At 43.0% G+C, this 12,500-nt stretch overlaps 1 protein-coding gene across 4 annotated transcripts in view; it reads right to left on the bottom strand.

The window, feature by feature from the left end:
- Positions 1 to 12,500, bottom strand: part of LOC308696582 (transcriptional repressor p66-alpha) — a 28,068-nt gene that overhangs the window by 7,467 nt on the left and 8,101 nt on the right. Inside the window, exons 2-7 of one of the 4 annotated variants that reach the window (XM_081375399.1) lie at positions 10,536 to 10,701; positions 5,555 to 5,672; positions 5,232 to 5,363; positions 3,858 to 3,929; positions 2,712 to 2,822; positions 1,373 to 1,567 (exon numbers count right to left, since the gene is read on the bottom strand). In XM_081375399.1, coding sequence (XP_081231525.1) covers positions 1,373 to 1,567; positions 2,712 to 2,822; positions 3,858 to 3,929; positions 5,232 to 5,363; positions 5,555 to 5,672; positions 10,536 to 10,693 — 786 coding nt within the window. In that variant the 5' untranslated portion in view covers positions 10,694 to 10,701. Of the gene's footprint in view, positions 1 to 1,372; positions 1,568 to 2,711; positions 2,823 to 3,857; positions 3,930 to 5,231; positions 5,367 to 5,554; positions 5,673 to 6,404; positions 6,606 to 10,535; positions 10,702 to 12,500 lie in introns of those variants that run through there. The other 3 variants (XM_081375398.1, XM_081375401.1, XM_081375400.1) reach the window with 3 other exon arrangements.

The raw sequence follows: 12,500 nt of genomic DNA, 5'->3' as shown, positions 1-12,500 counted from the left end.
CTTGATGCATGTCTCATAAAATGTTCAAACGTGTAAAGTGACGAAGTGAAAGAGCTGTATTCGGTGCGTTTTTCTGTGCGCACACACACACACACACACACACACACACACACACGAAGCAGCGCGCGAGTCCTGAACTGAGCTCTCGTTCGCGTCTGAATGGACAAATACACACAACATTGCGTCTAAATGTCCGTTATGGAGAGTATTCACGTAAACTCAGTCGGTTGTGTCTTTACAGTGGTGAGAGTATCGGATGTGCATCAGTGCATTGGATCCGCGCATTCAGTCTTAAATAAACAGTGCGTAATAAACCTAATGCCTAATTTAATTTATACAAGTGAATGTGTCTGCTTGAAAGAATAAAGAACGATGTATGCAAGTTGTTATAAAGAATGCATAAATCATTAATTGAAAAGGAGACCGTGTTCTACTTTAGGAGAAGTGGTTTTATTTAAGATATTTTATGTCACAGAAGTTAAATCTGTGTCTGTATTGCATGTTCAAACTTTTAAATCGTTCATATTAACAAGATAATAGATGTTTTCTCCGGGAGGATATAATGGGTTTGGACATTTTAGAGAAATTCTAAACTAATGCATTACAATTTATCTAAACCCATTACCGGTACATGTTAGTCGACTAAAATCTTATTGTATTTCGTCGCCTAAAACTAAAACAATTCAGATGACTAAAATATGACTAAAACCAAATCAAATTTTGCTGTCAAAATTAACACAGGACCCGAATCCCTAAATAATTGCGTCAAGAAAGCTTACTTTATTTAATTTTCAAAATATTTTTTCTATTTTTTAGTGCAATTTTTTAGTGTGGAGATTTTTTTTGATTTTTTTATTTTATTTACCTTTAAATTACTAGATTTAATCAATTAATTTAAGCACATTCCTCACATTCTTTCAACTTAAATTCAAAATAACTCACAATTTCATGCATAATCCTTTTAATTCAGCTCTAAATATCTTACATTGGGTGTCTTTGCCGACCTCTTGTGGGAAAATAATAATATAAGATGATATTTCATGACTCTAGATGGCCTTATATCTCTATATGGAGTAAATGAGCTGTTCCTCTGGGTTCTAAAGCCAGTTTCTTCAGTGTGCATTCAGATACACATGTAGACATTATAATATAAATAAAAGTTAGCATTTTTAGGTTTATCCATGTGAACTGAAGCACTCCTCGCATTCCCATCATTCCTAAGGGGGTCAGATTGACCCGAGAATGAAGGATTTGTTACTTTTTTACATTTCAACCTCAAGCATTTTTTTGTGTGTATTAATGGTTCAAGTGCGACAGAAGTTCAAAGTCTCCCGAGGGAAGGATGAGGTTAGACACGGAGTGTGTGAAGCACCTGGTTGATGAGCAGGAGGCTGGCGCTGGGGATGGAGGTCATGCGTATGAGGCCCGGCTGGAGGATGCGGTGTCCCTGAGCACTGGTCTGAGCACTGGTCCCAGTGGCTCTGGGGGCGAGCAGGAGTGGAGGAGGGCCTGAGGAGGAGCTCTGCTGTCTGAGGCTGGAGATCTGCTGTGGCGTCACTGAGAGAGACTGGAGAGAGAGAGGAAGAGGAGCGGCACACACCTGAGCACTGCAAAACATGCTTTTCTTACTTAGTATTTCTGTCTTGATTCCAGTCCAAATATCTAAAAATTCTTAAATCAAGATGCGTACTAAAATGCCATATGATATTATGTCTTGTTTTCTGGGTAAATAAATCAAAATTAAGTACGCTGTTGCTGCAAATGGGATAAGAAAAATAATCTTGTTTTTGTTTGAATTAAGATTATCTTTCCTTCCCTATTGGCAGATAATTTTAGATAAAACAGTATTCAGGTACAGAAATGAGTAATTAAGCCTAAATGTAAAATAACACTATTTGTTCACTGTAGAAATTAATTATAGTTTAATCTTTGTTAAAGCTGTATTTTGTTGTTTTATTAACATTAATGCCACAGATGAGGAATATTAGGCTACTGTCACTTTAAGACCGAATATACGGACACACATCCGGCTTCTTTCTCAGCTGTTCACTGAGGACAGAACCGAGAGAACACCGGCCGCGACGGGCGTTTAGACAGAACTGTGTGTTTGTGTCTCTCTCTCTCTCTCTCTCAAAGGCTTTGGCTTTGGTTGGAAGTTTTCTAAAAAAGTATTAATGTTTGGGTTTAAATATCTTAAGTCTCCTGAATCTAGTCCTGCACCTTCTCCAATTTTTTAATTGGTCAAGCAAAGTTAACTATTTGAAAAGCATATGAAAATGAAAATGAAGATTAATTAACATAGTAGAATTGTTCAAAGCTTTGCTGGAATCTAGAGTTAAAATGGAGAATGAATTTGATAAAATAAACAATGATCTGGTGATCTTTATAAATTGGTGAATTGGAAATTTTTGTGAATGATGATGATAAATTAGTGCTTCAGTGATATTGTTGAAATTATGATGGAATTAATATTGAACTAAAAATTGTATTTATTCATTGTTATTAAGTATTATCAATTATGAAAAAGTGATGACCATTTAAAATAAAGTGTGTTTAACGTCTCTCTCTCGCTCTCTCTCTCTGTCAGCGTGTGTGTGTGGCGAGTCCCGATGTTCGTCTGTTCTTCTGCGTTTAAGTGGTTCGAATGTGTAAATTGGCAAGACACGCGTGCCGAGCCGTACGGATCACGCTCACCTGTCCGTCTGACTCACCTGAGCTCCTCTGACCAGCGCAGGCATGATCACCTGAGTGTGTTTGGTCACATGACCCCCGCGCACCAGTGGAGGAGGAGCCACCGTCCCAGAAGGCCGAGCGGGAACCACCTGATGAACCAGTCAGCCAATCAGACTCACTTTACTACAGTTGTGCTCCAGGACAGAGTCTCAGAGTTAATCAGAGCACTTTCAGCTCGATACATCACAGCTGGACCAGCGCTGTACTCATATAAACATCTATGACTCTTCCACAATTTACATTTATGCATTTTATCCGAAGAGATTTACATTGCATTTATGGAATACATCATATCAGTTCATGCATTACCTGTGGATCGAGCACAGGACCTTGGTGCTGCAATCTGTATTGTCATCTGTATTTTGAGTGTGTGAGTGTGTGTGTGTGTGTGTGTGTGTGTGTGTGAGTGTGTGTGTGTGTGTGTGTGTGTGTGTGTGAGCGTGAGTGTGTGTGTGTGTGTGTGTGTGTGTGTGTTAGGCTTGCTATGATAGTCGGTGTTGACGGTGTTCAGAAGAGATTTTCTCTGGTAATAAAGTAATTTAGTTCAGCTAGAGAACAGACACTAGGATTACAAACTGAAGGTGTCTGCACGATAAACCGTGAGCTGAACGAGTCGCAGAGAAGATCAGCGACAGGAGTTTCATTAATCACCAGAGGGATGAGCTGACGAGATGATATTTGGTGTAAAAGCGCCTATTTAAGCGAATTTGTCATTGAACTGTTGTTGTGTTTTCCATCAGGAATAATAGGCTACTGAACTCACAGTTCAAGCAATCGCCCCCGAATTGGCGCTAATTTGAAAGGGAGACTAAAAAGCGCGCAGGTGAACTTCATAACTGTGTGCGTCCACGGCGAGCGTTTTGAAATTCCTATGGAAGTGAGAATGAACTAAAAACACTCGCCGTGGACACACACAGTTATGAAGTTCACCTGCGCGCTTTTTAGTCTCGCTTTTAAATTAGCCTCAGCTCGGGGGCGACTGCTTGAACTCCACTCCATTATCAATGTCCGTGCGGATTTTACTTTCACTTTTAAATTAGCGAATTTTAAATTACCGGTGTCGTCACGAGTGTGTGTGCGTGTGAGTGAGTGCATGTGTGTGTGTGTGTGTGTGTAGGACTCACAGGTTGTGCAGCTTTAGCAGTAGTTGAGCTCTTCAACAGAGGAGGAAGAACAGCAGACACTGAAATCACCGGCTGATCAGAGACACAGAATAAACCTGATCTTTAACCCAGACTGCAACACACCAGCACATCATAACACTAACACAACACTAACACAACACTAACACAACACTAACACAACACTAACACAACACTATGACAACAGTGATCGCTGGCTCTGACAGGACATCAGCGGGCCAGGAGAAAACTCTGCATGATCAAGTCAATTGTATTTGTAAACATAGTTTGACTCTGAGGAGCCCATGAAGAACTTTAGGGTCGCAATGAACATTTTTACATTTTTAATGTGTGTGTGTGTGTGTGTGTGTGTGAGAGAGTGTGTGTACGTGTGTGTGTGTGTCTGTACCTTCTGTGCGCTGAAGTCATTGTGTGTTTGACTGTGTCTGATCTTCTTGATCAGGATGAGTGTGTCTGTGTCTGTGTGTGTGTGTGTGTGTGTGTGTGTGTGTGTGTGTGTGTGTGTACCTTCTGTCCGCTGGAGTCGGTGTGTGTTTGACTGTGTCTGATCTTCTTGAGCAGGATGTGTGTGTGTGTGTGTGTGTGTGTGTGTGTGTGTGTGTGTGTGTACCTTCTGTCCGCTGGAGTCGGTGTGTGTTTGACTGTGTCTGATCTTCTTGAGCAGGATGAGTGTGTGTGTGTGTGTGTGTCTGTGTGTGTGTGTGTACCTTCTGTCCGCTGGAGTCGGTGTGTGTTTGACTGTGTCTGATCTTCTTGAGCAGGATGTGTGTGTCTGTGTGTGTGTGTGTGTGTGTGTGTGTGTACCTTCTGTCCGCTGGAGTCGGTGTGTGTTTGACTGTGTCTGATCTTCTTGAGCAGGATGTGTGTGTGTGTGTGTGTGTGTGTGTGTGTGTGTACCTTCTGTCCGCTGGAGTCGGTGTGTGTTTGACTGTGTCTGATCTTCTTGAGCAGGATGTGTGTGTGTGTGTGTGTGTGTGTGTGTGTGTGTGTACCTTCTGTCCGCTGGAGTCGGTGTGTGTTTGACTGTGTCTGATCTTCTTGAGCAGGATGTGTGTGTCTGTGTGTGTGTGTGTGTGTACCTTCTGTCCGCTGGAGTCGGTGTGTGTTTGACTGTGTCTGATCTTCTTGAGCAGGATGTGTGTGTCTGTGTGTGTGTGTGTGTGTGTGTGTACCTTCTGTCCGCTGGAGTCGGTGTGTGTTTGACTGTGTCTGATCTTCTTGAGCAGGATGTGTGTGTCTGTGTGTGTGTGTGTGTGTGTGTGTGTGTACCTTCTGTCCGCTGGAGTCGGTGTGTGTTTGACTGTGTCTGATCTTCTTGAGCAGGATGTGTGTGTGTGTGTGTGTGTGTGTGTGTACCTTCTGTCCGCTGGAGTCGGTGTGTGTTTGACTGTGTCTGATCTTCTTGAGCAGGATGAGTTTGGCCTCTTCTAAGCGAAGCTCCTCCTTAAGCTGATTAATGACACAATCGCGCTCCTCTGCAGGACTCCTCTTCTCACACACACACACACACACACACACACACACACACACACACACACACAAAAACATACAATTAAAAGTTGAATCTGCAGTGTTCCCCATACATGGAAAGACTGTGTGTTTGGCACTGAAGCGTATCCCATCATGCACTATGTTCGGGAGCTCGTGTGATGAATAACGAGTGAGTGTCCGGCGCTTACCATCAGCAGGTCCGAGTCCAGTTCTCTGCAGCGGCTCCCAGCGACCCGGGGACTGGGATCCTCGTCGGACACCACGATGACATCATCAGGAGAGGGAGACCTCGCGCTCTTCATCTCACTGCCATCACACACACACACACACACACACACACACACACACACACACACACACACACACACACACACAGGCAAATCAAACATCATTCAGACACCAGATATAATTTCTGATATGTTTCCAGTAGTGTGATCAGGACACTGTAGTGTGAGTGAGCAGAAGAAAGTAAACGGACATATAAAAAGGTAAATAAATATTTAATTAAATAAATTATAATACTACATTAATATTATGTAATAATAATAATAATAATAATATTATTATTATATGAATATTTATTAAAATAAATACGTATTTAAATAAAAAAATATTTTAGATGAACACATTTATTCATTCATCTTTAGTGTTTTATTTTGATAGTTTTAACTAGAATTTAATGAATTATTAGCTTTTGATCAGTTGAAGCACTCTCTGACGTGTGTGTTGATGAGGGACACGTACGCCACACACACACACACACACACACTGCTGAAGATAAAGTGAAAGTGAAAGCAGACGAAACTGAGCGCTAGGAATGCTGGGACTTCAGTCTTTACATAATGCTTCTCATAAACTCACAATAATCATATCTGATGAACAGTAACAAACACACACGATTATCATAATCATACGCCAGAACTGCGGTTTCTAAAGTCACGAGTGTAAGGATGACGGAACTGTGGATCGACACACACAACTTGCAGAAATGATCCTAATATTATTCTTATATTGTAATCAACACACACACACACACACGTTCATTATGTCTGCTTAACGGAACACATGATGTCATAGTCACATGGACGCTCCTTTGATCTCAGACTGATGACTGACAGTTGAACTGGTTGTGTTTTCCACGAGCGACTCCAGCTGTGTGTTTGTGTGTGTCAGTGAGTGTGTGTGTGAGTGAGTGAGTGAGTGTGAGTGTGTGTGAGAGAGATCAGACTCTTCCTCTGCATTAATCACACAACTAAACACGTCACATGACCCACCGATGTTCCCTGATGTCATGTGACACCCCTCCCCCCTCCCATACTGGAAACCATGACAACCAGCCGGCTGGAACCGGTTAGTGACACATGGCCTTCATTTTGTGAAGTGGAGGAGCGTTCAGATACTGAGAAGATTGGGGGGGGGGAGGGGGGCGCGCACACACACAGACAGACGTGCACACATACACATTCACACAAGTGTGCACACACACACACACACACACACTCACACACACTCACATATATATACAGTGAGGAAAATAAGTATTTGAACACCCTGCTATTTTGCAAGTTCTCCCACTTGGAAATCATGGAGGGGTCTGAAATTGTCATCGTAGGTGCATGTCCACTGTGAGAGACATAATCTAAAAGTCACAATGTATGATTTTTAACTACTTATTTGTGTGATACAGCTGCAAATAAGTATTTGAACACCTGAGAAAATCAATGTTAATATTTGGTACAGTAGCCTTTGTTTGCAGTTACAGAGGTCAAACGTTTCCTGTAGTTTTTCACCAGGTTTGCACACACTGCAGGAGGGACTTTGGCCCACTCCTCCACACAGATCTTCTCTAGATCAGTCAGGTTTCTGGGCTGTTGCTGAGAAACACAGAGTTTGAGCTCCCTCCAAAGATTCTCTATTGGGTTTAGGTCTGGAGACTGGCTAGGCCACACCAGAACCTTGATATGCTTCTTACAGAGCCACTCCTTGGTTATCCTGGCTGTGTGCTTCGGGTCATTGTCATGTTGGAAGACCCAGCCTCGACCCATCTTCAATGCTCTAACTGAGGGAAGGAGGTCGTTCCCCAAAATCTCGCAATACATGGCCCTGGTCATCCTCTCCTTAATACAGTGCAGTCGCCCTGTCCCATGTGCAGAAAAACACCCCCAAAGCATGATGCTACCCCCCCCCATGCTTCACAGTAGGGATGGTGTTCTTGGGATGGTACTCATCATTCTTCTTCCTCCAAACACGTTTAGTGGAATTATGACCAAAAAGTTCTATTTTGGTCTCATCTGACCACATGACTTTCTCCCATGACTCCTCTGGATCATCCAAATGGTCATTGGCAAACTTTAGACGGGCCTTGACATGTGCTGGTTTAAGCAGGGGAACCTTCCGTGCCATGCATGATTTCAAACCATGACGTCTGACTGTGCGTTCACACCGGACGCGAATAGCGCGTCAAATTCGCGCCTGCCGCATCTAGTTATACGCTTGACCACTTTGTGTTAATTCGCGCCTCAAGAGCGAAATTGACGCGCGTAAAATCAAAAGTTTGAAGCGGAATTTACGCGCGTCGGAGGCGAAAGTTTCGAAACCCGTTGGCGGCCATCTTTTTTAGATGTTTATCGAGCATTAGCATTAACATTAATCGAGAGAGTCACCGCTCGTATATGCTCTGGAGAGCAGAAACAGCTGCGTACGGGACATCGTCGCTGTACTCGGGTCCACCAGACCCTCCGGAGGGTTTCAGGAGTTTCACAATTTGCTCCAGGAGCTAGGTTTGGTGGACCTAACAGTGAGGACGCTGACGAGGACAGCGTAGGCCGTATAAGGCCTCGGCCTCGAGTGGTCGCTGCCTGACGAGCCCGCGCTGTACAGCCCGGCGTGAGGTTCACCCTCGCCCGCACCCACCCAATCTGTCATTTATTTTTGTTGTGATAATAAATGGAGCCAGCCTCCAAAAGTGAAACCTGTCCTGTGATTTTTTTTTTATACACTAAATTGTGTTTGTTGTCTTTACAATAGATTAATAATGTTTCATATAATCTAGAATAGATACGGAATAAATAGCATTCAATACAAAATGAGTGTCTCTCATATATTGAAATCGAGTTTTTATGTGAAAGATTTGCTTTGTGCATTTTAGTCATATTACAAAATAATTTATTGAGGTGAAACATAAAATAACATTATAAACTGTCACTTCACCACGTGACAGCTGCAGCAAGCAGGCTCCTGATTGGTTAACGCGGCGCGAATTGACGCAGAAGTTCAGATTTTTCAACTCGGGCGGCAGACGCGAATTCGCGTCAAATGTGTGAATGCACAAAAAGCACTAATAAAATCATTCGCGCGAAACGCGCTTAACGCGGCAGACGCTCAATTCGCGGCAGACGCGCGAATGAGGCGTATTCGCGTCTACCGCGCCGCAGGAATTTTTTACGCGCAAGCGTCTTTGCATTGACTTAACATTGAAATCACTCGCGCCTGACGCGCTATTTGCGTCCGGTGTGAACGCACCATGAGTGTATTACCAACAGTAACCTTGGAAACGGTGGTCCCAGCTCTTTTCAGGTCATTGACCAGCTCCTCCCGTGTAGTTCTGGGCTGATTTCTCACCTTTCGTAGGATCATTGAGACCCCACGAGGTGAGATCTTGCATGGAGCCCCAGTCCGAGGGAGATTGACAGTCATGTTTAGCTTCTTCCATTTTCTAATGATTGCTCCAACAGTGGACCTTTTTTCACCAAGCTGCTTGGCAATTTCCCCGTAGCCCTTTCCAGCCTTGTGGAGGTGTACAATTGTGTCTCTAGTGTCTTTGGACAGCTCTTTGGTCTTGGCCATGTTAGTAGTTGGATTCTTACTGATTGTATGGGGTGGACAGGTGTCTTTATGCAGCTAACGACCTCAAACAGGTGCATCTAATTTAGGATAATAAATGGAGTGGAGGTGGACATTTTAAAGGCAGACTAACAGGTCTTTGAGGGTCAGAATTCTAGCTGATAGACAGGTGTTCAAATACTTATTTGCAGCTGTATCATACAAATAAATAGTTAAAAAATCATATATTGTGATTTCTGGATTTTTTTTTTTTAGATTATGTCTCTCACAGTGGACATGCACCTACGATGACCATTTCAGACCCCTCCATGATTTCCAAGTGGGAGAACTTGCAAAATAGCAGGGTGTTCAAATACTTATTTTCCTCACTGTATATACACACACACAGACATGCACACACACACATACATGCACAGACACAGACGTGCACACACACACATACACTCACACACACATGCACAGACACACATACACTCACATACATATATATATATATATATATATATATATATATATATATATATATATATATATATATACACACACACACTCACTCATGAACAGACACTCACTCGCACTCACTTACTCACGAACAGACACACACACACACTTCACTTCCTGTTCCACACTGATCGCAGTAAAGCTGACTCCGCATCATCATCGTGACACACAGCGGACTCATGTAGAATTACTGAATCTTCACATCAGCGATCGATCAGCTGTGGGACATCTCCCAGAATGCCTTGCTCCTCTAAACCCTGCCCTCCAGTGTCCCGCTGCCCTTCAGACTGTTGCTCAGAGACTCAGAGAAGCAGAGGTTAATACTCTCATTCATCAGATTGAACTGTGTTAGTCTACTGTGACTAAATAAACAGAAACACGACTGAATAGGCGACGTTACGCGTGTCCTCGTTCTTTCAGTGAGATAACGGTAAACCACTTCATCTCAGTGTGACTAATGTGCAATCTTGACACGAGTTAATTCATTATGATCAATGCATCACTCATTAGTGTAAAGCTGAGGTTAAACATCGATGCTTGAGTTTCACATCTTCAAGTAACCAACAAAAAAGCCAGCAAGCGGCTGCTTCAATCACGCTAGTTCTGCGATCCGCTACTTTCCAGTGATCTCTCTCCGATTAGTTCTACTGCCGTTAGTTGGTGAAATGATGTGTGTGTGTGGCGTTGTTCGGGAGAGCGTGTTGCGGGTGTGTGTTAGCGAAGCGCAGCAGGGTTTGGTCTGGGTGTTCCTGACCCGAGGCTATCGGCCCCGCCCGTCTACAGGGGGACAGTGCTAGCGAAAGCGCAGGCGTGCCGGTCCCTCACGTGTTCCTCTCGTCTCCCGGCCGGAGCTGCAGCCTGATGGAGGCCTTCATCACCTCGTCTTCCTCATCACGCTTCAGCCGCTTGCTGCCCTCGGGGGGAGACTCCTTCTCCAGCGCACGCTTCTGACTGCGCGTCTGTCGCACCGCCTCCTCAGACATGAGCTCAGCTGCACACACACACACACACACACACACACACACACATCATCATCAAGTCACCTTCATTTATACAGCGCTTTTTACAACAGTGTTTCAAAGCAGCTTTACAGAGATAACAGGAGAATAATGCAACAAAGTTTGTTTCTAGAAGAAAATAGCATCAGTCCAGCTTAAGGAAGTTCATAAGGAAGACAGTTGTGGCATCTGTTAAATCTCTGAATCATGGTGAATTCATGACCTCAACAGGAAACGCATCATCATCCTCATGACAGAATCATGAACCTTCACTCGTCTGATCTGGGATCAGATTCTGTCATTCTAAACTGTACTATCATCCTGACTGAGCAGGGCTCGACATTAACGCTCGTTCGGGACAAGTGGAGTTAATGAAGGGACAAGTAAACGAGAATTTCACTTGTCCGATCGGACACGTCTCCTGATTAACAAAAGAAATAACCTGGGAGTCACTAAAACGAGAATGATTCTGATTTTATTATATTTATTGTAAGTTGCGATCAGTATCTGAGAAATCACAGCTCACACAAACTCCGTTAACACACTGCCGATAAAAATTCAATGTGGAGATTTTATATTTTGAACACATGCAGTTCAGCAACCCCACGCGGCGAGTGCTGTTCTCCTGAACACCATGACTGAGAATGTGACATTGATTTCATACAACAGTTCAATAATCAGTTACAATTGTCACTTACATTTTAGACGCAATATTGACTGTTTTTGTTTCAGCAGTGAAAATAGTTCCAAACAAAGATCACAGCAGAACCATAACGCATCTCACAGGAACCGTGTTTCATTCCTGAACGAATCAGCCGTTTGAACGAATCGGTTGAGTCACAGATTCAATGACTCATTCATAAACAACTGCCTCATTCCTGAACGAATCAGCCGTTTGAACGAATCGGTTGAGTCACAGATTCAATGACTCATTCATAAACAACTGCCTCATTCCTGAACGAATCAGTGTTTTGAACGAATCGGTTGAGTCACAGACTCAATGACTCATTCATAAACAACTTCCTCATTCTTGAACGAATCAGCGTTTTGAACGAATCGATTGAGTTACAGATTCAATGACTCATTCATAAACAACTGCCTCAATTCCTGAACGAATCAGCGTTTTGAACGAATCGGTTGAGTCACAGATTCAATGACTCATTCATAAACAACTGCCTCATTCCTGAACGAATCAGCCGTTTGAACGAATCGGTTGAGTTACAGATTCAATGACTCATTCATAAACAACTGCCTCATTCCTGAACGAATCAGTGTTTTGAACGAATCGGTTGAGTCACAGACTCAATGACTCATTCATAAACAACTGCCTCATTCCTGAACGAATCAGTGTTTTGAACGAATCGGTTGAGTTACAGATTCAATGACTCATTCATAAACAACTTCCTCATTCTTGAACGAATCAGCCTTTTGAACGAATCGATTGAGTTACAGATTCAATGACTCATTCATAAACAACTGCCTCAATTCCTGAACGAATCAGCGTTTTGAACGAATCGGTTGAGTCACAGATTCAATGACTCATTCATAAACAACTGCCTCATTCCTGAACGAATCAGTGTTTTGAACGAATCGGTTGAGTCACAGACTCAATGACTCATTCATAAACAACTGCCTCATTCCTGAACGAATCAGTGTTTTGAACGAATCGGTTGAGTCACAGACTCAATGACTCATTCATAAACAACTGCCTCATTCCTGAACGAATCAGTGTTTTGAACGAATCGGTTGAGTCACAGACTCAATGACTCATTCATAAACAACTTCCTCATTC

The sequence above is a fragment of the Scardinius erythrophthalmus genome (genome assembly GCF_964197995.2).
Source record: "Scardinius erythrophthalmus genome assembly, chromosome: 9".
NCBI lineage: Eukaryota > Metazoa > Chordata > Actinopteri > Cypriniformes > Leuciscidae > Scardinius > Scardinius erythrophthalmus.
Note: the sequence above shows the minus strand (reverse complement) of the source record. Positions and strands in the feature narration are given on the sequence as shown.